This window comes from Pelophylax lessonae, assembly GCF_965119305.1.
Source record: "Pelophylax lessonae genome assembly, chromosome: 3".
Classification (NCBI taxonomy): domain Eukaryota; kingdom Metazoa; phylum Chordata; class Amphibia; order Anura; family Ranidae; genus Pelophylax; species Pelophylax lessonae.
In genome coordinates, this window is record NC_138770.1 from 606,197,870 (window position 1) to 606,224,264 (window position 26,395).

At 44.8% G+C, this 26,395-nt stretch overlaps 1 protein-coding gene across 3 annotated transcripts in view; it reads left to right on the plus strand.

The window, feature by feature from the left end:
* Positions 1 to 26,395, plus strand: part of ENAH (ENAH actin regulator) — a 195,036-nt gene that overhangs the window by 148,248 nt on the left and 20,393 nt on the right. For 2 of the 3 annotated variants that reach the window (XM_082251233.1, XM_082251234.1), the window contains 3 exons: positions 4,212 to 4,564; positions 20,153 to 20,941; positions 23,551 to 23,870. In XM_082251233.1, coding sequence (XP_082107359.1) covers positions 4,212 to 4,564; positions 20,153 to 20,941; positions 23,551 to 23,870 — 1,462 coding nt within the window. The remainder of the gene's footprint in view (positions 1 to 4,211; positions 4,565 to 20,152; positions 20,942 to 23,550; positions 23,871 to 26,395) is intronic. The other variant, XM_082251235.1, reaches the window with a different exon arrangement.

The following is a 26,395-nucleotide window of genomic DNA, read 5'->3' on the forward strand; positions in this document are numbered from 1 at the left end:
AATCGCAGTGATTCTGCCCTTGATCCGCTGCGCCCACATGTGAACGTAGCCTAAGGAATTCACTGCTTCTCCTGTTATACCAGTATGAAACCCGAAACAAAAATGTATTATTTTGCAGCTTACCAATTCTTAGATGTGTGTGCTGCATTCGGTTTTTTTTTTTCACCAATCTGGCCAGTAAGTAGTTTTTTTTTTTTTCAACTTTCTTAGCAGACCAAGCTGTCCAGCAAAATTATCAATTAATGGGTTGAGCCAACCCTTTACCACTGACGGGTGCTAACAATGATCAGCTTTTATCCATTCAAGTAAAGCCTGTGTCCCTAAATCTGCTGGTGACCATGCTGCTGCCCAAGTGGATCTGTTGCTTCTGCATCTGGTGTGAAGTCTATAGAGAAGTCAGTTGAACTGGGGAAAAAAAACTGACTCTATTCTCCTATCAATACACTCTATGCGGATGGGGTAATCCTCCCTACTGAGCTATTCTATTCGGCCAGCCTGGAGACGTCCCCACCATCTGAAAACACTGATCAGCGTTACGGGCTATTGCCTGCAGCGATGACAGGGCGGTTGTACAGAAGTCGTTTGGTAGATTGCCTTCTTTACAACCTCCCTGCTTATACAAAGATTGAAATTTGCTAGTTTCTGCTGAACCGGGCAATTTTTATTTAGATGTATGGCTGTCTTAAGACACCAGGTGACTACCAGGTGAAAATGAAGGGAAAAAGCCAACAGATAAAGCTAATGCAACCACCTCATTTAAGAATTGTCAAACTGCAATAAATTTGTTTTTCGGTTTATTAGTATTTTAACTTTGCGGGTGACTCAGTATTTGTAGCTAGAGAGGTCAGTGAGCATGTGTAATAAACCTCATTTACTACTTAAAAATATGTATATATACGTACATGTTGGCTACAATTATTTTTTGAACCCCTAGTACAAATTATCTACCTTTGTCTTGAGTGACCACTACTCTCAGATTCTATAGCCGATGATCATATGGCCAAGTATTCAGGCTGGTCATCGCCTAGTCTGACGATGACACAGAGAATAATAAAATCTTTTTCTCTTTTGTTCATTGACGGACACCGCTTCATGTCTTCATTAGACGGATGGGTTATGCTGTGCTTCCTAGGAGCAGGACACTAGGCGAAAAAGGGTTAACAAAAGTTAAAGCTTAACTACGTCAATGGGGCAGTCCCAGGTGGTATACTCCCACTTCCTGCTCTACAATCTCAGTTTTTTCTGCCTTGTCAGGATTAAGGACCTAGCTCCTCGCTGGGTTCTCTGGTTCTGGCACTTTTTTTTCTTTTTTAAAATGAATTTTTTCCTTTTATGGTTTTATTTTTCTATGATGGTTTCCACCTTCAAGGCTGTTCCTTTCGCCCAGTTCCATACCAGAGTCTCACAAAAGGAGATTCTAACCAAATGGGACAAGGATCCATTTTCTGGAAAAGTTGATCCTGTTGAGTCGGGGCGCGAGAGGATCTCTGCTTTAGTGGTTCTGCTCCCCAGCCCTTCGACAAGGAAATCCTTTCTCCCCCTGTTTGGACAGTGGTTACCACGGATGCTAGCCTGTCCGGGTGGGGAGAGGTCCTGGGCACGGCAACAACCCAGGGGTTCTGGACCAGGGAGGAATCTAGTCTATCAACATCCTGGAAATTCGAGAGATCAGTTTAGGCCTGTCCCAGTGGGCGGATCGTCTGCAGGGGTGTCCGTTGAGGATTCAATCGGACAACGCTACTGCTGTGGTGTATAGCAATCACCAAGGGGGCACAAGAAGTGCCCTAGCGGGCAAAGAAGTGGCTGGTATTCTAAGGTGGGCAGAACGCTTTGTTTCAGCGCTCTGCTGTGCACATTCCAGGGGTGGAAAATTGTCAGGCGGACTACCTCAGTCGTCATACTCTTTGCCCAGACGAATTGTCCCTTCACCTGGAAGCGTTTCAAGAACTATGTCTCCGGTGGGGAACCCCCGATGTGCACCTGTTGGCCTCTTGGCTCAACCGGAAGGTTCCGAGATTCATTGCGAGGTCTTGGGATCCTCTGGCAGACGCTCTGGTCGCCCCCCGGGGTGGGGTTGGTATTGTCTGATATGCTTTTCCTTCAATACAACTTCTGCCGAGACTTCTGCTCAGAATCGAGGCAGAAGGGATTCCAGTGATTCTGGTGGTTCCAGACTGGCCTCGTCCGTCCTGGTACGCAGGCCTAGTAAGACTGATAGCCGATGCCCCTTGGTGGCTTCCTCTCAGAGAAGATCTTCTGTCTCAAGGACAGATCTTCCATCCTGCTTTACGATCAATGGCTTTGACAGCCTGGCTATTGAAAGCCAGGTGTTGGAGAGGGGGTTGTCGCAATCGGTGATTCCTACTCTGTTCAAAGCTAGGAAAACTACTTCACGGAAGATTTACCGTTGAGTTTGGAGATCGTATATTTCTTGGTCTGGGTCTAGGGGGGTTTTCCCCCGTTCCTTTTCGGTATCACGGCTACGAGATGTAGATCACGTTTGGCTCTGGGTACCATTAAGGGCCAGATTTCAGCTTTGGCAATCTTCTTCCAAAGGCCATTGGCTGCAAATTCCTTGGTTCACACCTTCGGGCAGGAGGTTCACCAACTGGCCCCTGGTGCCTCCGTGGGACCTTAACCTGGTACTGTCGGTCGTGCAAAGACCACCCTTTGAGAATATTCATGAAATTCCTTTGCTTACCTTGTCAAAGATAGTGGCTTTCTTGGTAGCTATTACTTCTGCACGCAGAGTCCCTGGACTGGCTGCGTTGTCCTGTCGGCCGCCTTACCTGATGGTTCACAGGGACAAAGTGGTGCAACGTCCCTGTCAGTCGTTCCTTCCTAAGGTCGTTTCAGGGTACCACTTAAATGAAGACATTGTTTTGCCTTCGTTATGTTGTAAGCCAAAGCATCCGAAAGAGGTTACTTTGCATTCTTTGGATGTGGTTTGAGCCATCAGGGTTTACTTGATGGCTACTGAGTCTATTCCGAAATCAGATTCCTTGTTTATCCTCACAATGGCCCTCATAAGGGGCAGGCTGCATCTGCCGTGACCATTTTCAGATGGATCAGGCAAACGGTGGTGCAGGCCTATTCGGTTAAGGATCAGGTCCCTCCTTTTCCTGTTGGGCCACATTCCACAGGGGCACTTAGTGCCCTCTGGGCCTTCCATCATCAGGCGTCAGTGGTCCAGATTTGCAAAGCGGCCACCTGGGCATCTGTACACACGTTCATCAAGTTCTGCAAGGTGGATGTTTTTGCATCTACTGATGCTGCCTTTGGCTGCAAAGTTTTGCAGGCCGCTGTGGCAGGGTCCTTTTTGCCTCTTGAGGTTTTTTTTTTCTGGTAAGTGAGCTCCAGTTGTTCATGGTTAAGTGCCTAATTTACCTTGTTGGCTAAGTTTAGCCCTTTCTTTTGGGATTAGGTCTATAACTGTTTTACCCACCCCTCATACTGATACTGCTTTGGGACGTCCCATTCATCTAAGAAAGATATGAAGCTGTGTCTGTCAATGAACGAAAGGGAAAACCGGATTTTTGTCTTACCGTAAAATCCTTTTCTCTGATGTTCATTGACGGACACCGCACCCACCCCTCTGTGGAGTTGGGTTATGTATTCTCCTGACACTGGTTGTTAATAAACTGAGATCCTAGAGCAGGAAGTGGGAGTATACCACCTGGGACTGCCCCATAGGCGTAGTTGAGCTTTAACTTTTGTTAACCCTTTTATGCCCAGTGTCCTACTCCTAGGAAGCGCAGCATAACCCATCCGTATAATGAAGATATGAAGTTGTGTCCCTCAATGAACATCACAGAAAAGGATTTTACGGTAAGACAAAAATCCAGTTTTCTCAAAACAGGAACAAAGTTCCAAAAAAAAAAAAATGCAGGGACCTTATTTATAGGGGGAGAAGGAGGTTTTGGGGATAAACATTGGTGGACATACTTTCTCAGCCATCTACAGAATGGAATATTGCTGGAATATGCACATTTTTCACCTGTTTTGTCTCTGTAATCTGAAAATGTTAACACCAACAAGCTTATAACCATTCTGCCTGTGTAGCTCAAGCACAGCCTCCTGTTCACTGCAACAAAAATAACTGATTAGTTGTCTGCTAAAATATTAATGGAGGTTGAGCTGAGCGTTTAACTGGTAACCATAGAGACTTTTCTTACCATAACACTTCTAACTCCTCGACTTTTATTTTACAGGCAGCTGCAGGAGCAGCAGCGGCAGAAGGAGTTTGAACGTGAGCGTCAGGAACGTGAACGTATGGAACGAGAGCGCCTGGACCGTGAGAGGCTGGAAAGAGAGAGACTGGAGCGAGAACGGCTTGAGAGGGAGCAACTGGAGCGTGAACGACTTGAGCGCGAGCGCTTAGAACAAGAGCAATTGGAACGGGAAAGAGAGCGTGAGAGACAGGAGAGAGAGCGCCAGGAGCAGCTGGAGCGAGAGCTGCAAGAGCAAGAGAGGCTGGAGCAAGAGAGGCAGGAGAGAGAGCTGCAGGAACAGCTGGAGAAGGAGCAGCTGCAATGGGAACGTGAGAGGAGGGTGTCCAATGCTGGTAAGAGACTGTTTGCCCACATCTAGACACGCACAAGAATTATGCACCACTCAGTACACCCATTGCCTCCACTCATAACATCTTAAACATCAGACTTGCACACAACTTATTACAGGAGGGGATTAGCAAATTCAGGAATGTCAAATGGAAATTTTATAGGTTCTGGAACAGCCAGAGTCCACGTAAAACTGGCATTTCAAGTTTTTGTAAACTGGAAAAATCAGTCTTATAGTGGTTTCTTATCTCTTTCTCTCTCTCTCGGCTTCTGGTGGTGAAAAGTGCTCTTAAGTAATTGGGTTTCCCCTTGTGGCATCCTCAAAGATCAGTTACATTATCACAGTGGCCTATTCACCAGAATACAATCCACACCATCCCTTTTGCGACACTGACCAGTCCCAACTAGAGACGGTAGAGGTATCAGTGGGGATGGATCCCTGTGATGGATTTATGTAACAAAGTTGACAGCTTCCCTCCTTTATATAAAGAATTTAAAAGTATAAATTGTAGTGAGGGAACTTGAATTAAATCCGTGTAATAGAAGAGTCTGTTTAGGTCACATACGCACCAGTGCCAAAATGCGAGCCCCAGGAAGCAAATCACTGCAACCATTAATTGGTCAATATTGCCAGGGCCTGTGATGTAGCGTTATGTCTAGTGACACTAGTGCTGACCTTATGAGAGAAGTAACTTGTATGTCTAAACCCAACAATGAAAATGGAATATTTTGCAGTCTACACATTTTTTTTAATACATATATATATATATATATATATATATATATATATATAGGTTTAGATACACTTTAGGTCAGACATAAGGCAGGTTGATTAGGAGTAAAGATTGCTACAGAGTTTTTTTTTTTTTTTCCTAACATGGCTATTAAAACAAGTTTTTTTCATTGAGGGGGAAAAATCCTTTTTATCTTTTAAAAACCTTTACATGTGATTTCTACTGATCACCTGTGCAAGTTAAAGGAGAGTAATCGAGATTATCTATGCTAAACAGCATGGATAGAGACCTTTTCACTTCCAAATACTGTATTTAGACAGCAGTAGCACCCACAACTGACACAATATTGTAACTGTGAACGGAAGCAGTCCCTGTTCGGTCAGTAAATTTCCACCTAACTAATGTGATTTTGAAATCAAATTTTGTTGAGCCATGTGGCACTGACTGGGTCAGCCCCGGCTCGAACTTTGGCCGATTTAAGCAGGAATCGTCTAAAATTTGAGCCATGTGTGGCTAGCATACATCTCTCAAGCCATAGGAGGATGTGCTGCAGATGTCTAAATGTGCCTTCAGGTATTATCACCTATCCTCTAGTGTAGAGGGATATGAAATTTGGGGCGCTCTAATATGCTCTCATTCTGCTTGGCCTTACCCTCTCCTAAATCTAATTATTGGTCAGTGAACTGGAAATTTTGCGCTTGGGCGCAGCATGACTGATTCTCTCTGCAACAAAGTTTTATTACCAATTCATCCTAAGGTAGTAGGTCTGATTTTTTTTTTTTTTTCATTGCCCATAGTAAATCTAAAAGCTGAAGTTTCTTGGACTTGCTGCAGGTGTAGGACCATCATTTTTAGGTATCATCACATAACAAATCAGCCAGAATGCTAAGATTAATTTACTCTTTAGTAGTACTTTCTCCTTCGTTCATCGACGGACACATCACTCCATAAATCATAACTAGTGGGTTATATTGCCTCCTCCCAGGAGTAGGACTAGGCAGAACAAAAAATACCTGGCTACGCCCATGGGCCGGCCTCAGCTGGTCTATAACCCCCCCCCTCTGCTCTAGGTAATCAGTTTTAATCTGTCTAGTCAGGAGTAAGGAATCAGGCTCCCCGCTGGGATCTGTGGTCCTAGCAATTTTCTATGGAGGATGCAGCTGATGTAGCCACGGAGGTGGCTGTGTCATTTGGTACGCATAAGTTGCATCATACTCCAAAGGTGTTTCCTTATGTGCCTTATTTTGACAGGTTTTCCTGTAATGAATGGGACCAACCAAAATTACCCTTTGTGGTCCCCAAAACGTTTTGCTTTATGTTACCCTTTTGAGGAGTCACTTTTAAAAAAGTTGAACAAAGCTACCATGATCCCAGTAGAGGAATCCCTGTCCTTTAAGGACCCGGCTGACAAAGCGGAAGCTGTGGCACACAGCTTGTTTACTATGGCTGGTGCGGCATTGTGGCCAGTCTTTGCCTCAGCCCTGGTGTCTCAGACCCTAACTGAATGGGCCAAGCTTTTGCAACAGTGCCTGGGCGTTGGGCAGGTCCCTACTGCTTATGTTCATTTAACAGTCCAGTTGCTCCATGGGCTACAGTTTGTGATGCAGCTTTAGATACAGCTCCTGTGCTGTCTAAACTTTTTCAGCAGTGGTGATTAGGCACGTGCTGAGGCTTAAGAATTGGTCCGCAGACCAAGCTTCTAAGAAAGCTCTCATTGATCTGCCCATTCAAGGCGATTGCTTGTTTGGGGTATCACAGAAGGGAAGAATACCTTCCTGCCACAGTCAAGGAAAGAGAAGGAGCTTCGCCGTAGACAGGGGCCCTTCTTCTTAGCCCATAGAAAATTATTTTTGTGCTTCTGGGACAGAGAATAAGGGAAATGGATCTTTTAAATCTTCCCTGGGAGGTTCCAAGCAACCTTGGTCTGGTAAGCCTAGAGATATCCTCTCCGGACCAGCAGACAAGACTCCTTCAGCATGAAGGTCTGCCCTCACCCATTTTTGGGTTTGGGGGACATCTTCGCTGGTTTCCGGCGCTGTGGACCTCTGAGCGTCAAGGAGATACATGAAATGTTACTTTTGGGGGTACCCAGAAACTAGAAAGGGGGACAAAGCTTGTCCTTTTCAGGTTTTTTTAGGTTTTGTGTTTTCTTGTGCAGATTTAGATCCTGCAAAGGTTCAGGTTATGTCTGAACTATCTAAGGTCCCCCTATCCCTGTCCAGGGAATTGATTTACCCTGGTCTGATTCGATTTCTGACCAGGGTGGTCCTTCCTCTGCGCAAACTTTAGGTACCACAGGCCGTGAATCACTGTCTGCTGTTACACGGATAGTTCTCTCTCCCATTTTGCATACAGGTTTCTGAGTCTGGTGGTATCCAGCTTCAAGACAGTTCTGTTTGCACAGTCTTGCATGCAGCTCCTTTAGCAGGTTCGGCTCCACAGGAGGATACTGAAGTTTGTGGCGAGTTCACAGGGTCCTCTGACAGACGCCACAGGCATCCAAGGGCCACAGTAAGGCCAGTGTCATCCTCGGCTAAGGCTTCTTCCGCAGTTCCTGTGAGGAATCAAGAGTGAGGATCTTCCAATCATGCTGGTGGCTGTAAACATCCCTTGGGGGCTTCCTCTCAGAGAAGAGCAGTTGTCCCAAAGGCTGATCTAACATCTTGCTTTACAGAGGCTGGTTTTAATGGCTTAGCTAATGAAAGCCAGGTACTGAGGGATAGATGTCTGTCTGGATCAGTGTTCCCTACTATGGTGAAGGTGAGGAAGTCCTCTTCCAGCAAGATGAACAATCATACGTGGAAAGCGTACAGTTCTTTGTGTGAGTCGATTGGCGCTCATACTCGATCCTTTTCTGTAGCTCGGATCTTAACCTATCTTCAACAGGGCGTTGATCAGAAGTTGGCCTTGAGTACCATCAAGGGCAAGGTGTCTGCCCTGGCAATCTTCTTTCAGCGACCCCTAGCCACGCACTCTTTACTTCCTACCTTCATTCAGGGGGTTCGACATGTGGCTCCACCGGTCTCTGTTGCCGCCATGGGATTTACATTTAGTACTTTTGGTTCTCCAGAAACCTCAATTTGAGTATATTGGGAGATTCCCTTACCTGCGTTATCCCAGAAAATGACATTCTTGGTGGCTATTACCTCGGCCCGAAGGGTATTGGAATCAGCGGTATTCTCCTGTTGCAGTCCCCATTTAGTGGTCCATAGGGATAAAGTGTTTCTTCGTCCCTGTCCATCATTCCTGCCTAAAGTTGTCTCTGATGTCCAATTGAATGAGGGCATTGTGTGGCCTTCCTTGTGTCCCAAGCTGGCTCATCCCAAGGAATTTGCCTTGCATACCTTGGATGTGGTTCGTGCGATTCGGGTATATCTGGCAGCTACTGAGTCTTTTCAGAGGTCAGACTTGCTTTTTTCGGCTATTTACGGAACAAGAAAAGGGCTGGCCGCTTCAGCTACCATCTCCAGATGGATCAGACAGACGGTGACTCAGGCCTATTCCATTAAAGGTCAGGTTCCACCTTTCCCTGTCACAGGGCATTCTAATCGGGCGCTGAATGGTTCTTGGGCCTTCCGTCATCAGGCTTCAATATCGCAAGTTTGCAAGGCAGCCTCTTGGTCGTCGGTGCATACCTTCACAAAATTCTATAAAGTAGATACTTTGGCATCTGCAGATGCTTCTTTTGGCCGGAAGGTTTTGCAGGATGCTGTTTAAGAGGGGCTGTTCCCTCTTAAGGGGTGTTTTTTCTTTAAACCTTTATTTTTCTGATGGGGCTTCTGTGTCCTGGTTAAGGGCTCCTATGTTTAGTCTTGGGTGATTTTCTCCACCCTTCATTTTCCTTTTGGCACTGCTTTTGGATGTCCCACTAGTTATGTTTTATAGAGCGCTGTGTCCATTGATGAATGAAAGAGAAAATGGGATTTTTGTACTTACCGTAAAATCAATTTTTCTGACTTCATCGATGGACACAGCACCCGCCCCTCTATGGAGTTCTGCTATTTCGAATACTCCTTGCTACTAAACTGATTCGGTGCAAATGAATAAATTAATAAGCGGCCTAAAGTGACAAGTGCATAACTAAACGTGTAAATACATGGGAGATATGAAATATAAGTGCAATGAGGTGCACAGTGCTACATGTCAAGTGATTGTACCAAAAATACTATATGCATGTGATCAATGATCAACCATGCAATATATAAAATAATGTGTGCAAAAACATATGTTTTGCCAATAAACAATGAAATGCTTTGTACAAAGTGCCGTACAGAATATAAAGTGTTAAATAGTGCAATATCACTGAAAAAATAAATTATCAATTCATATTAAGGTCAAATGTCCAAAAAAAATTATCCCAAAAAAAAAAATGTTTTTATCAATATTAATTCACATTAATAATTCTTTTAATTAAAGTTAGTTGAATCAAATTTAAAGTGTTCTAAAGAAGTCACAAGATGTAGTCCAATAAAGTGTTACAGCAAAAATTGTGCAAATGTGCAAACTATGTGACTCTTCAGAGGTAAAGTGCAAATTCTGCCAACTCTTCAAAGGTGATATGCGCAGTGGGGCGTCCTTTGTGCTGCTTCCGCCTGTCCCCCCTCTAAAATAACTCACTGGATGGAATGGCTGGTCCAGTAATAAACGAGCAGTAGCGCTGTGTATGGGTTTATAGGTCTGATATTCCCTTCACTTAGTGATCCTCAGGCAAACAGTCATGTCATGTAGATTCAGGTAGGGATATGTAGGAGAAAGGATAGGCTGACATAGTGTAACTCCATATAAAAAAGCGCTTTTTATTTAATGTTAAAAACACTCACATTTCTCTATCGCTCATTGACAGACGTAGTCTTCTTGATTCTCAAGAGCTGGGTTATGTTGTCTCCGCAGGAGTAGGACTAGGCAGAAAGACAAAACGTTCTGGCTCCACCTTAGGGGCAGTCCCTGAGGGTATATCCTCCCTCTCTCTGCTACAGGGAATCAGTTTTTTTCTGTCTAGTCAGGAGTAAGGACCTAAGCTCCTTGCTGGGATCTTTTTGGTCCTGGCAAGATTTTTTCTTTAGAAGAAATATTTTTTAGGTAGTTTTTTCTCCAGTGTTTTTCCTGTGAGATCTTCAAGCAAAAAACGCCGGACTGGGCGACACTAGTGGTCACCCCAGCCGGCCTACGAGCGCGCGCAGACCATTGCATTGCGCTTGGTCGGCCGCGACACATTCAAGTAAGTATGCGGGGCCGGGCGACGGGCTGGATGTTGAGATCCAGTGGTCACCCCGGTTTCTGCCTACGAGCGCGTGCAGACCAGAGCTCCGCGCTGGGTCGGCCGCGACGGAGTCCCAGTGGAGGGACTGACCTTGCGAGTTAAAAGTCTCGCTTGGACGCCAGGAACCTGAGAGTCGAGGCGTCCGGAGTGGTCCACAAACCCCCACCCCGGTGGAGAGGGTATTGTGAAGAGAGGGTGCCTGTCGGTTCGGTATGGTGAGTAAACGTTCCCTTTTTTCTTTCCTCGTTATGAGGCAGTATGAATTATGGGCCCCTCCATACATGGTCAGTATATATCTGACACTAAAAGTCCCCCTTGTAAATACAGTATGTGTTTGTGGGAAGTGGACTTGGTTTGAGAGCTAACACTCTACCCAGCAGACTGTAGCATTACAGCAGACATAGGAGGTATAATCCTACCTTATTTGTAGTGTATCTCCTGTAGATCTATCAATCGCCACTCAGCAGAGATGCAGGTGGATGTGCTGGGAAAAACGATTTCGGCGGTCCGCCGCCATTTTGCCGTAGACCAGGTGCATGCATGTCCTCAGGTCACGCCGGCCGCCATGTTTTTGGAGTCTAATGTCTCCTATATGGGGGCGGCCATGTTTCATGAGCCCAGCTACCTCGTGGAGAGCTGGGAACGCCGGAAGGCATACACAGGGGGCGGAGCCACGTCCTTCTACCCGGGAAAAAGCAACAGCTCCTTCCAGTCTGTAAAGACAGACGCTGACTGCAGTTGGTTGGAAACTTCACTGCATCGGTTGGTGAGCCTTGGGGGTCCCTCTCTCTCTCTGTGGGATCGAGAAGCAGGTACTCTGAGGGGCGCTATTGCGCTAGGGGGAGACACATAAAAAAAAAAAATTTAAAAAAAAAAGAGGTATTTTTTATTTAAAAAAAAAAAAAAAAGTTTTTTTTTGTGTTTTCTGGCAAAGGTGTCCTGAATTATCATGGACCCTGCCACTCATGTATCTCCTCCGGATCCCCTCGAGGGGTCTGCGGGATCCTCCAGCACCCCACTGACGATTAAATCATTGTCCGCTATTATGGAAGCTTGTTTCCCGGGTGGAAGTGGCTTGTCAGGGACAGGGCGCAAGTAAGCGACCCCCGCCTAACCCCTTATTATCTGAAACCTCGGATTCAGACTCTGAGCCTATTTCTGCAGTTGCAGGTACTTCATCTGGTATTGGTGTCTCGTGTACTGTCTTTTCAGACAGTGAGGAGGATGTTTCGGCATCAGCCATAGCCAGAGAGGAAGCGTTGGTAAACGCACTCATGGTATCTGTTCAAGAGACCTTAAGATTACAGGGTATTCCGTCAGAAATAGCTGAAACTGAAATCCCTTTTGGGACTAAAAACGCATCTAGTGGCGAAGGTTTTTTCCATTGCCCAAATGTTTTGGCAATCCAATCAAAGAAGAATGGAGTCTGCCAAAACGCATTTCTACTATTTCTAAACGCATTAACAGGCGTTATCCGTTTGAGGAAACCCTCATTAAGAAATGGACAGAACCACCTGTGGTGGATTCACCAATTGCTAGATTGAATAAAGCCACGGTTATTCCTCTAGAAGACGCTCCGTCTTTTAAAGATCCAGTGGATCGCAAGATAGAAGCTATGTCTCGCACCATGTTTACCTTGATTGGATCAGCTTTCAGACCAATAATTGCTATTGGTCTGGTTTCGCAGGCTGTAACTGTATGGACCAAGTGGTTACGCCGGGACCTAGAAGAGGTCCCTCAGGCGGTATCAGATTTGTTGGAACAGATGATACAGGGGTTACAGTTTGTGTGTGATGCGGCGTTAGACGCCACTTCATTATTGGCGCGAGCATCTGTCTCAGCGGTGGTTCTCAAGCGTACACTGTGGCTAAAAGGTTGGTTAGCCGACCAAGGTTCCAAAAAAGCATTGGCTAATTTCCCCTTTTTAGGAGAGCGTCTATTTGGAGCCAACTTAGATGAGATCATTAAGGATCTCACGGGTGGAAAGAGCACCTTTTTACCGCAAAATTTTAAAGGTAAAGGAACTCGTCAAAGACGAGGGCCTTCTTTTTCTGCTCACAAGAGGTTTTTTCGTCCCGCGGGTGAAAAAATTAAGTCCTCCAAAGCTCCTGCAGGAGGCGTCAGGGGTCGTTGGTCGGGCAAGCAAAAGCCCGCCCCCTCTAGACCTGAAGATAAACCGTCCAAAGCCTGAAGGTGCGCCCCCCACCCATAACTGGGGTGGGGGGACGTCTTCGCCGGTTCCCGGATCCATGGCTTTCCAGAATCCCGGACAGATGGGTTTGCGAAGTCATAAGGTCAGGGTACAAGATCGAGTTTCGATCTCTCCCACCGGCGCGATTCTTCCCTTCCAATAGCCGACTATCCCCGGATCGTTTAGACGATCTGTGGAGAGCAGTCACAGATTTACTACAACAAGGAGTGGTAGTCCACGTTCCTTGGACAGAACGCTTTCAGGGGTTTTTATTCAAACCTATTTACAATACCCAGGAAAGAGGGCAAAGTGCGTCCAATTCTGGACTTAAGGGCACTCAATTCTTTTGTCTACATAAGAAGATTCAGAATGGAGTCCATTCGCACAGTAGCAGCCTTTCTGCATCCAGGGGATGTCCTAGCGTCCATAGACATCTAGGACGCATATCTTCACATTCCCATTTTCGCAGGACATCAGCGGTTTCTACGCTTTTCCGTAGAAGAGAACCACTATCAGTTTGTGGCGTTACCTCTCGGTCTCGCCACGGCTCCGCGGGTCTTCACGAAGGTGTTGGCCCCAATGTTGGCACTTCTGCGCCAAAGAGGCATATCGATTCTAAGTTACCTAGACGATCTTCTGCTTCATGCAGAGTCTCCTCAGACCTTGCTACAAAACATAGAAATTACTATGATTTCTTTACAGGAATTCGGGTGGCTGGTGAACCAGCAAAAGTCATTTCTGGTTCCCACCCAGAGGCTCGAATATCTGGGTCTAATTCTAGACACAGTCAGGACAAGAGTTTTTTCTTCCGTTAGGGAAACTCCGAAAGATTCAATCAGCAGTCCACCAACAGCTGGTCTTCCCTTCGGACTTGCATGAGGGGTCTGGGGTTGATGGTGGCTTCCTTCGAAGCAGTCCCATTTGCCCAGTCCCATACCCGAATTCTTCAGCAAGAGATTCCTCTCAGATGGAATCGGAATCCGGAATCCCTGGGCAATCAGATCCGATTGAGCAAACAGACCAGAGAGTCTCTGGTCTGGTGGCTTCGGTCTCCGATGCTCAGCCAGGGAAAGTCATTTCTGCCAATATATTGGACGACAGTGACCACGGATGCCAGTCTATCCGGATGGGGAGGAATTCTCGGTCAGTTATCTGTCCAGGGACTTTGGTCCCCGGAAGAATCCAGGTTACCGATAAATGTATTGGAACTGAGAGCGATTAGACTTTGTCTGATTCACTGGACCGAGCAGCTCCAGGGCAGCCCGGTTCGGATCCAGTCGGACAACGCCACGGCCGTGGCTTATGTCAATCACCAGGGGGGCACCAAGAGTGTCCGAGCGGCCAAAGAAGTGGCTTGCATTCTTCGCTGGGCGGAACGATTTGTTCCAGCAATCTCTGCGGTGTTCATTCCGGGGGTGGAGAATTGGCAGGCAGATTATCTCAGCCGTCAGACTCTGGATCAGGGGGAATGGTCCCTCCATCCAGACGTTTTCCACCAGTTGTGCCTACGATGGGGCACCCCGGATATGGATCTGTTGGCATCTCGATTCAACAGGAAAGTTCAGAGATTCGTGGCTCGCTCCCGCGATCCTCTAGCAGAAACCGCAGACGCACTGATCGCCCCGTGGGGGCAATACCAGCTAATGTATGCCTTCCCTCCTCTTGGGTTACTGCCAAGACTTCTTCGCAAGATAGAGGAGGAAGGAATTCCAGTAATCCTGGCAGCTCCGGACTGGCCTCGTCGAGCTTGTTACGCCGACTTGGTCAGACTGATGGCGGACGTCCCGTGGAGACTTCCTCTCAGGGAGGATCTACTGTCTCAGGGACCGATCTTCCATCCTGCTTTACGATCGCTGGTTTTAAACGGCCTGGTTATTGAGACCCAGGTGCTGAAGGACAAGGGATTGTCAGCTTCAGTTATTCCTACTCTAGTTAAAACAAGGAAAGCGACTTCCAGAAAGATTATCATCGTACATGGAAGTCTTATATTGTGTGATGTGAATCCCTTGGGTTCCATCTACATCTTTATTCGGTAGTCCGAATATTGGTTTTCTGCAACAGGGAGTTGAGCAGAAGCTGGCCTTGAGTGTTATCAAGGGTCTGGTTTCAGCATTTGCTATCTTCTTTCAGAAGCTTTTGTCTACTCATTCCTTGGTGCGGAATTTCATCCAGGGGGTGCGACACCTGGCTCTGCCAGTGCACGCGCCGTTACCATCCTGGGATCTTAATTTGGTGCTGTCGGTTCTTCAGACACCTCCCTTTGAAAATATCAGGGAGATTCCCTTGCCTACTTTATCCCAGAAGGTGGTCTTCTTGGTGGCTATCACTTCTGCACGCAGGGCGTCAGAACTGGCTGCATTATACTGTTGTTCCCCAGATCTGGTGGTTCATAGGGATAAGGTTGTTCTTCATCCGAATCCATCCTTCCTTCTAAGGTGGTTTCAAAGTTTCATTGAATAAGGACAGTGTATTGTCCTTCCTATGTCCTTAGCCCAATCATCCTCGAGAATTTGCATGGCATTCCTTGGATGTAGTTCGGGCGATCAGGATATACTTGAATACTACGGATTCAATTTGTAAGACGGATTCACTGTTTGTGATCACGGATGGCCCTAAGAAGGGGTTGCCTGTTCTGCTGCGACCATCTTTAGATGGATCAGACAGACGGTGGTATAGGCTTATTTTATCTAAGGGTCGGGATCCCCCGTTCCCTGTTAAGGCGCATTCTACTCGGGCGCTTAGAGTTTCCTGGACCTTCCGCCATCAGGCGTCAGTGGTTCAGGTTTTCAAGGCGACTGTTTAGTAGTCGGTTCATACCTTTACAATATTGTATAAGGTTTATGTGATGGCATCGTCAGATGCCTCTTCTGGCTGCAAGGTTCCTGCAGGCCACTGTTTGAGGAGACTGTTGGTCTACCTCGAGGATTTGTGGGGTAGGTCTCATCTGTTTACTCGATGAGTCCTTTGATACTTCTGGTTGGCTCCGGTTGGGCCTTCTAGATTGGATTTTGATTCTGTCAATCCCACCCCTCATTTTGTGGCACTGCTTCTGGATGTCCCAGCTCTTGAGAATCAAGACTACGTCTGTCAATGAGCGATAGAGAAAAATGGATTTTTGTAAGATCTTACCTTAAAATCCTTTTCTCTTAAGCTCATTGACAGACGTAGTACCCGCCCCTCTATCATTGAGTTGGGTTAAATTCTCTGTACTGCTTTAAAACAGAACTGATTCCCTGTAGCAGAGAGAGGGAGGATATACCCTCAGGGACTGCCCCTAAGGTGGAGCCAGAACGTTTTGTCTTTCTGCCTAGTCCTACTCCTGCGGAGACAACATAACCCAGCTCTTGAGAATCAAGAAGACTACGTCTGTCAATGAGCTTAAGAGAAAAGGATTTTACGGTAAGATCTTACAAAAATCCATTTTTTTTAAGTGTCCTCCCGACACGAAGGCTTATAGCAGAGTTGCAGTATAGAATAATTTCTTAGGCAATCCTATGTGTTTACAAATCCTCCGTCTCCGGCTACAATGTATCTATACCATGAAGACGTCACACCAACGTAACTAGTTGGGCGTGTCTAAGGAAGGAGGAACACACTGGGCTTTGGTCTCATGGCGGGATACATTGTAGCTGGAGACGGAGGATTTGTGAAGAGGAAATCAGACCTATATACCCATACACGGCGCTACTGCTGGTTTATTACTTGGCCAGATATTCCATCCAGTGAGTTACTTTAGAGGGGGACTTGTGGAAGCAGCACAAAGGACGCCCTACTGCGCGCGCACATCACCTTTGAAGAGTTGGTACAATTTGCAGTTTACCTCTGAAGAGTCATAGTTTGCACATTTTGCACAATTTTTGCTGTTACACTTCATTGGACTACATCTTGGGACTTCTTTAGAACACTATCAATTTGATTCAACTAACTTTAAAGAATTATTAATATGAATTAATATTGATAAAATTGTGTTTTTTTTATTTTGACATTTGACCTTGATATGAATTATGATTTATTTTCTCAGTGATATTGCACGATTTAACACTTTATATCCTGTACGGTAGGGCTGAACGATAGTCGATATGATATAGACTATCGTTCTGCAGACGTGGGCGATATTCATATCGCCGAGGTCACGATATTTTGCATAGTCAGGGAGAAGTCGGGACTCGGAGGAGGACTCAGACATCCGTTAGGCAGGGAGAAGTCGGGACTCGGAGGAGGACTCGCAGACATCCGTTAGGCAGGGAGAAGTCGGGACTCGGAAGAGGACTCGCAGCCGTCCCACACTTAAGCGGTGAGCAGCGCGCCGTGAGCAGCTGCACAGCTAACCACGCGTGCCTGCACACCTGATTGGTTCGCTGTGCCGCTACTCACGGCGTGATTGGTTCGCTGTGCCATTGAGAAAACTAGCTGAGGGCGGAGACTGAACGTGTGGGCTGCAGTGCACGGAAGTGGAGTGAGTCAGTGTATGCGGCTGTGATCTTTTACCGGCTCCTAGTCCTCCGCTCCTACCACCACTGTGAGTCCCGAAGAGAATGAGAGACTGAATAATCCGATTCCACACAATTCCACACTGTCACTGAGAGTATTGAGTACCATTATTAACCCTGGCCTGCCCTGTATCTGCAATTAAAATTTAGAAGGCTGTGCTGCTGCCTGCATGCTTCATGATTTCCATCCATTCCCAGCATCCTTCCCTACAGTGTCAGTAACATTAACCCTGGCTGTCCCAGACTCCCAGTGCAGTATATAATATATACAATCATTAGAAGGGCTGCTGCAAAACTCATCCCATCCCTACAGTAACATTAACCCTGGCTGTCCCAGGTGTCCCTTTGTAAGGTAATTGTTGACTTTAGCCTGGATTGACGGGTCTCTCAATATCGCAATATATATCGTTGAAAAAAAAATATTGCAATATATATTTTTCCAGTATCATGCAGGCCTACTGTACGGCACTTTTGTACAAAGCATTTCATTGTTTATTGGTAAAACATATGTTTTTGCACACATTATCTTAACTATTGAATGGTTGATCATTGATCACATGCATATAGTTTTTTTTGGTACAATCACTTGACATGTAGCACTGTGCACCTTATTGCACTTATATTTCATTTTTCCCATGTATTTACATATGTTTAGTTATGCACTTGTCACTTTAGGCCGCTTATTTATTTATACATTTGCGCCGATTCTTATATCTTGGGTTATTGCATCACTGCACTTTTTTTGCAGGTAATTGGCAGCAATTGTAAATTTGTTTAGACAGCCTCAGACCCCCTTGGTGCCTGATCTAATTATCTCTACTAAACTGATTACCTAGAGCAGAGAGGGGGGTTATATACCAGCTGAGGACAGCCCATGGGCATAGCCAGGTGTTTTTTGTTCTGCCTAGTCCTACTATTGGAGGAGGTAATATAACCCACTAGTTATGATTTATGGAGTGCTGTGTCCGTCGAACTCTGAAAAATAGATTTTACGGTAAGTACAAAAATCCCATTTTATTAATGGGTGGTTCCTTTATGAAGATGATGGGGGGGGGGGTATACAACTTGCTCTATAGCTTCCAATGATTTTATTTTTTGTAATAGCACAGACTCCATAGGCTTGCTGTACACATGGGGATAAGCAGATTGATGGGTTTACTTTTTTGAGTTTTCTTTAGACAGCTAAGTGACATACACCTCCCAAAATCCTCTCCTTTACACGTCTCCATCCGTTATTAGAAGGTGTGTTTTATCTTAGAGGGGTACTTGGGGTGCCACAATAACAAAACGCACCAAGCTCAACAGTGCTTTCAGTTATCCAAACACAAAGCCAGGACTCCAAGGAATGCAGCTTCTACAGTCATGCTCATAAGTTGGTTTATTCCTAGCACAATTTGTAAGATGTGAACCATTTTTAAAGAAACATTTGTGATCAGACCAAACACTTGATTTCACTTTTTAATGTGATTCGAATTGAACTATTGGGCATCCCAGAAAAGCAAAATCATTAAACAAACCATAGCAATAAATACAAATATAAAAATTTTTCAAAAGTTTGCAGACCTTTTAGATTTTAGTTTATCTATACCCCAATTGTTTTTGAAATTTTGGATATCCTGGAGAAGGAGTAAAATCCTTGACCGGTTTTACTGCCGTTAGGAACTTTATTAGGCTCTATTCACATCTGTTTGTTCCAAGATTCGGCATTTCTACGTGTCGCACTTACGGTATCAACAATTGTTAATGGCACCCCAAACGCGGAAAGGAGACAGGTTTTGACACACAGAAAAAGCGCAACCGATGTGGTGAAATACCTAAATTGGAACATGGCAGAAAGCGTCATGACTTACTTTACAGCATCTCTTGCACTTAGGGCAGCCCATTGAAATCAGTGGGCTACCCCGTGCCTGTTACGTGGAAAGACGTGTGTTTCAAAAAAGCTAGGTGTGAATGGGGCTTTCTATTACTGTCCTGAGGACATTGTTTCACTTGGACCTATTTTCTTTCCTATTGTGGTCTGCTTCCCTGTTGAAGATTAAAAATGGCCGTCCCAAACAAAATATCTCTCTAAACAGAAAAGCAGAGAAAACAGAATAGCAGGGGACCTGACGGGATTCTAACCCCCCCCCCCCCTTACTCTATCCAAAACCAAAAACCATAGTTTAGGCTACAGTTACACTTTATTATGTGTTGCCCGTTTTGCATCAATGAGGACTTGTAGTCTTTTGTGATGGGTGTAAATAAGTTGTAGGTACTGTAAATTCTTTGGTTATCTAGCATAAATTGCATGTTTTAAATATCCCTAAAATAACACGTCCCCCCCACCCTTTGCTTCACAGCAGAGAAGGTGTGGTTCTCTTCATAGGCCTTGTTTACTCAACTTCAAACCTAGCATTTATGGTTATGATTATAAAGTTTCATTTTGGTCTCTTCTAATCACTCCAAATGATTTTATGTTCCAAAAGTTTTAAAGGTTTTTCGAAGTGCTGCTTAGCATATTAAAGGCAGGCTGTGTTTGGCGTTGGTGCAATAAAAATGGCTAACCTTTTACAAATTCTGCCAGGCATATGTAAAGCTTTGAGCACAACTGTTAGAAGCTCTGAGTCAGAATACCAAAAGAGCACCAATATGTAATCAAGGGATGTGAACAGCCCCTTCACTGTGGCCTGTATATTGATGATCATTTAGAAATGAGTTGTTGTTCTCCATTTGTACTGTTGAATTGGGACGGGTTGGTGGCAAACTCGTTCAAAGCAATAACGTCTTCTTTATCTAATCTTATACTAACCGTAGTTCTTATTTAATCTTTTCCTTTGAATGCTGGTTTGGTTGCTTCATTAGCTCCTTTTTTTTCTCTTTTTTTTTTTCTTCTTTATTTGTCTTGTCTGTTGCTGCTATGTGCACCAAATCCACCCCAGACTCATCTTTCGACAACTCATATAACACTGCACATCTTGATTACTCTAGCTCTCAGTCTCATTCCACATCCCCCATCTCTTACGCTAAAGCCATCTCTGTCCCAGTGTCGTCTATATGCACAGACTCCATCGCTGACTGTGTCATTGTCACTTCTCAATCCATCAGTTCTACGCCACCCACCCCTCCCTTGCGCCACTCTGCTTCACGATTCGCCACATCGCTGGGCTCTGCCTTCCATCCTGTCCTCCCACATTATGCCACCATTCCTCGGCCTTTAAATAAAATTTCACGGCCGCCATCTCCTGTGAACCAAGCACCTCCTCCACCACCGCCACCCCCTCCCCCAGTGAAGCCCATAACGTGGTCTGCTTCTAACTTTGCTCCACTTCCTCCCTCTCCGCCAGTTATGATCAGTAGTCCGCCTGGCAAAGCCACAGGCCCTAGGGCTGTACATCTAGTGTCTGCAGCGCAGCTGGCGCTCTTGTCCTCCACACCAAATGGGCACGCGGATGCTCCTTCCTATGATACGTCATGTACTCCTGCCCCTCCTCCACCACCCCCGCCACCTCCATCATTTACTCCATTCTCACTGTCCTCATCTCAAGCTGTCAGTTGTTCTCCGAGCGCTTCTGTTGTCTCAGCATGCCAGCCAAGTGTTCTCCCTTCTCCCTCTGCAGCTTCCCCCGCCTCTGTCGAGAACTCTTTACTCTCTGTGCTGGGAGACACCTGTGCTTCTCAGCCAGACTTGACCACCTCCTCTCAACCGACTGACCCTGCGGCCCATCCGGGTAAGGCTTACTGTCACTGCCATTAACTGACTAACCTGAACATGCCATCCTTAAACCTGTGTTAAGAAAGGTTTGGTCTGACCATAACCTGGATGTTTAGTACTTCAATACAGACAGGAACGTTTTGCTGTTTTTATTTTATATTGTTATTTCTTTGATGTGATTTACAGCAGTGATGCACAACCTTTGTTTTATATTTGGTGGCCCAAGTGTTGGTGTGTTTTTTTTTTTTGCCTGCCATAGTTTTTTGGGCCTTGCCCTGTGATAGTGCCCACTACTTTTCTAAATAATTAATGGTGCACATCATGTAGATCTGCCTTGGTCCCCATTAAAGCACAATGAAACCTAGTGTTAAAAAGATTTGCGCTTTATGCTATAATGTACTAGTTTGCACAACCTATTGGCATATAGCCCTGCAATGTCTGTAATCTCAACTCAATCTTCTCCTGGTCTTCTGTTCAAGTTCAGACCTTTCGTTTGTTGTGACGTTAGTCCCGCCCATGGAAGTTGTATCATGCAGAACAGTGCTGTAAATGTACGGCGAACTGTGCATTTGTACGCAGTGTACTTTAACGCTGACAGGGGAAAGCGGATATTACAGAAGAGACCATTAGTGTCTCTTCTGTCATACAAATCCTACTTGTCAGTTTTTATTTATTTTATTTTTTTTAAAAGTTAGATTCCACTTTAATAATCAAGTCTAGAATATTGCACATGGGTATTCAAAAAAGATACCCGGCGATCTAAAAATATTTATTCATTGGCCATAGAGAAATGGTTGACATTGTCCCCAATAGTGGTGTGCTTAGATTTGGCCAGTGCAGTAATAGTTGAACTTGAGTGGTCCTGAATAAGGTGTATTAACTCTTAAAAGTATAACTAAAGGCAAAACTTTGCTTTTGGATAGAGTGGAGACAGTTTAGTTTTTATTGCAGTGTGTGCCCCTATTAAGGAGATTCGCCCTCTCTATTTGTCCTAATTACCATTCATCATTGAAGGTGAAAGTAATCAGGAAAGGTGTCCCCAGAAAAGTAATAGAAGGATCAATGGGAGACACTAGTTCTGGTGACTTGGGGTCCCCAAGGAATTCCTTTAATTTGCAGGGATTTCCTCTCACTTCCTATTTGGCTATGGGGTAGGAAGTGAAATCAAATCTCCCCAATGGGACACAGATGGCGAAAAAAAAAAATCTGACAAGTGTTATAATAACCCTCCCTTGCTCTATCCAAAAATGGTCCAACATACATGATCCTTTGGTACTAGCTTAAACAGCATTGCGCCACATAGTTTTACGCCACAAGAAAAGTAAGTAATAGATATGGTTTACAAAGTTTTTCTTTTTCTCTATCGCATTCTCAGACTTGCTGAAAAGTGGAATTTGGCTTTAAAGTGCAACTAAACCCTCCTATAAGCCAAGGACGGTGGCACATTAGCCTCTATTTAGATCTGCAGTTGCTTTTGTGTGGCACATGTGATCAGCTGGAACACCAGACATTTAACGGCTGAGAAGTTTGGTTGAAAGCTTTGATATAAGTACACTGGCAACTGTGACACTTATCAAGGCATGCCTTGTATGTAGTATGCCCTTAGTGTTCTAACACTGCAAAAAGACAACACTGGTATGTTTAATATTTTAAAACCCTTTTTTAAACCTGAGCTTTCTTTTTGGAAAACCATTAAAAATTGGGTTTAGTTCCTTAAATGTAACTTTTTGACGGACATCATTTATCAGCTGAAGCCAGTGGACTTTCTAAATTACTTCTAAGCATTGAGACAATGTATGGATTAATTGTCCTTTTCCAAAAACCTCAGTGGTACAGATGCAAATTACTTACCAGATCTTTTAAGGAGTGGTCTGCTCTAGACAGTTATTTATTTTTTAGTTCTGTTAAAGTGTACCTAAATCCAAGAACAGCAAAAAAATGTATTGAAGCTTAAAGTCCTTACATGTGTGGCTGCATTAGTTTTCTAGTGCAGCCATTACATCTAAGGGCTGTTAATCCGTATTTTTTTTTTTAGGTTTTGATACACTTTAAGCTAGCTAGCATTGGTGCAGAAGCATGCCTGCTCACTTAGCTTGAGTGAGCATAAGGCAGTGGATAGCGTTTGCAGACACCTGCTGTGCCACAATTATTTTTAGGAAAGAAGTGAGGGCTGTAGCGTTGACTGGTAGTGGCTGTAGAACAATCAGCTGGGTTGTGCTGGTACACGTCACTGTACCATAATATGACCTTAATTCTGTAGGTAGCTTATTAGTCAGTACCTGTCATATCCTGACAAAATTTTGCTGCAGCAGATTTTCCAACAAGACTTCAAAAAGCTTGATCTGCTGCAACAAAACTTCTGGTGTTCTATCTGCCTCTCCCAGTTTCCACCACCCTTTGGGTGAGCAAGTCCTTTATGGTTTCCTGTAACATTTAATTTACATTTTTATTATAATTGCATTTGTTATACTACGGCTTTCCCTTTTTCTAACTTCTACTAACCTCTGTGTTTTTGTTTGCTTTGTGTGTTTTTTTTCTTTCACTTTCTTAATATAAGAATAAAGAAAACTTGTAGTGTGGGGTCTTTAGTAGTGCTGATTTCTCACATTTTCTCCTTTTTTGTAGGTGTTTTACCAGGACCACCGGCGCCTCCGCCCCCACCCCCTCTTCCAATTGGTTCGAATTTGTCTCAAGTGGGCATGCCCCCACCTCCCCCAGCCCCACCACTTCCCCCTTCAGCTCCTGCCCCTCCTCCTCCTCCTCCTCCTCCTCCACCTTGTCCTCCTCCCCCTGCAATTATGGCAGCTCCTCCTCCACCAGCTCCCCCACCACCTCCTGCACCTCCACTTCCTTTTTCCGCGGCTTCCGTGACCTCAGAAGATAACCGTCCACTATCAGGCCTTGCTGCTGCTTTAGCTGGAGCCAAGCTTCGAAAAGTGTCTCGGGTAACTATATTTTAATTGGTTTTAATGTCTTTTACACCTTTGGAGAGATTTGCTTTTACAGGCAGATTAAATGGACTTAATGTATTGAGTCAAATTTATTATACTATCTTTTTACAGCTTCACAATTAGTACTTTAGCATTTTAAAACCTGCATCCGTTCATGCAAAAGATGTTGCTGCAACCCTTTAGGCAGCCCTGGCAAAGTCTGTCTTAACCCCCCCCCCCCCCTCACATTTTTTGTGATGGTGCTCCTTTAGGACTTTTCATACCATATTATTGTTGGAGACCTTGCAGCTGCACAAGCGCTTGTTTGCACTACAGTCTTTCCTGGCAGTTTTTGGCATTTGGTAATTGGTTCTAACTCCTGCCCAACACCCTGCATATATTGAGTCTGTAAGTGTATAATGAGGCAAAAAGCTTAGTGTTTTCTATAGCTTCTAACACACCCGAAGAAAGATCCGAGCTTGGCTTGCACACTGCTAATAAAGACACCAATGAACGTTCTTTTGCATCCAGCACAGTGTGAATGAGGGTTTGTTAAATTGAAGAGGTAGGGAACTAATAGTTATTTTTAATGTTTACACTATGTTCACACTGGTGCGTTGGGAACACCGCATGTGATTCATTTTGTAAGGCTGAAATCACATCCACACCAAAATGGTGCAGGACCCAACACCTGGATCGCATCACATGGCTGTGTATGTATGTAATGCGATTCTGGCAATCGCACAGCATTTTGCAGTCTTTTTCGAGGTGTTAAGATAAAACGGACACCCGCAGCAGACCGCGTGGACGCAGTGCAATATGGGGTAACGCAGCAAATCTTGTGCATAGCATTAGAGTGAACCAGGGCTTAGTCTACTAAGACAAAGTTAAAATTCTTAAAATTCAGGCCAAGCATATAATCAAATATGCATAAGCAGAGTACCTTGGGTAAAAACCTCTTGTCAGGCTGTCCATTAGTTCCAGAAAAATAGGTTTAAGCTGTATATGCCAAGCTTGTACTGACTTCTTCCCCTCTTTAGCTTCTTTATATTTTCACTCAATCAGCGCCACAGGCATCAGGCTGCAGAGCTGGTGTGTGCATTCTGACTGAGACTCTCCTTACTATCAGAAAACAATGACCCAGCAGGGAGGATTCCTACATCCTCATCGAATATTTAGATGGGGGAATTAGGTCAGTTTTTTTTTTTTTTTTTTTTTTTTTCAACCGGTTTGAACAAAAAAAAAAAACCTGACCCATGTATGGTCAACTTGACACTTACAGGTTTTGTCCCTCCCCCCAGCTTGCCATTGGACAATGAAAGGAAAAGCAGCAGGCTGATGAACTAAACCTTCTATCTTCTTTAACAGCTTGTTAGCGAACAAGGAATATTGTAAAGGCCAGAAAGGAGCATACACTAAAGTTAAATAAAAATTACATATTTTGTATTGCACAGAACACTACAAGTTGCTTCCACATTGCCAAAAAGGAGAAACAATTAATAGTAACATATAACTGTACATCTTACAATGTTAATCATTTATATACAGTATTATATGGCTACCCATTTTAATGGCATATCACTGAAGGTTGCTGAGTCGTATTTTTGTGTCTGTAGATTTAGATGCCATATTTTCATTTCACGCCTATCTAATATATGGGCGTATAGGTACGTGAGTATGTCGTGCATCAAACGGTCATGGCCAAGGTGTTAAATAGCCTTAGAGAAAGGGCTTATAGCTTAACCACTTGCCAACCCCCTTCCTGCCCTGGAGGCCAATTTTCAGCTTTCAGCGCTATCGCACTTTGAATGACCATTGCGTGGTCATCCAACGCTGTACCTAAATTACATTTTTCTTTTTTTTTTTTCACAGATACAGTGCTTTCTTTTGGTGGTATTTAATCACTAGAGGGGGGGGGGGGGGTTATTTTGCGCTAATTGGAGCACTGAGCTGTGGAGGGGCGGGGAGCGGACGGCTCAGGCTCTCAGTGGCTCGTTGAGAGGCTGACCCAGGTGTCGGTCCAGGCACCTTGCGGATCCCAACTCCGTGGTCGTGATGACGCGGTGCCTGAAATTACTTCTTTGACATCAGCAGAGAGTGGACTTCAGCCCGCTCTCTGCTGAAAACTGGTCACAGGAGTGCAGAACAAACTGCACTCCTGTGATCCATAGGAGATGTACAGCCAAATGAGCTTTGGCTGTACATCTCCTTTAATGAATATAGAGCTGCACAAATTTGTGGCATTAACATTTGTCTGGAGTGCAAGGACCTTTAGCCTAGGTTTACATTCTGAACTGCATATGAATCACACTGGAATTGCACTGCATTCCTGTGCAAATCACATGCATGCGATTTGGTGCAGTGCAATTTGACTTCATTACTTCTGAATAGCGGAAATCGCACCGCATCAGAAAGGCGCAGGCAGCTTTTTTTTTTTTATTTCACACAGGGACAGGATCACAGGGGTGTTTATCGATCCTGCTCAGGCAAATGCACTGTTTGTGACCTGCTTTTGGGGGTGTCGTCAACTTTCCATTGAC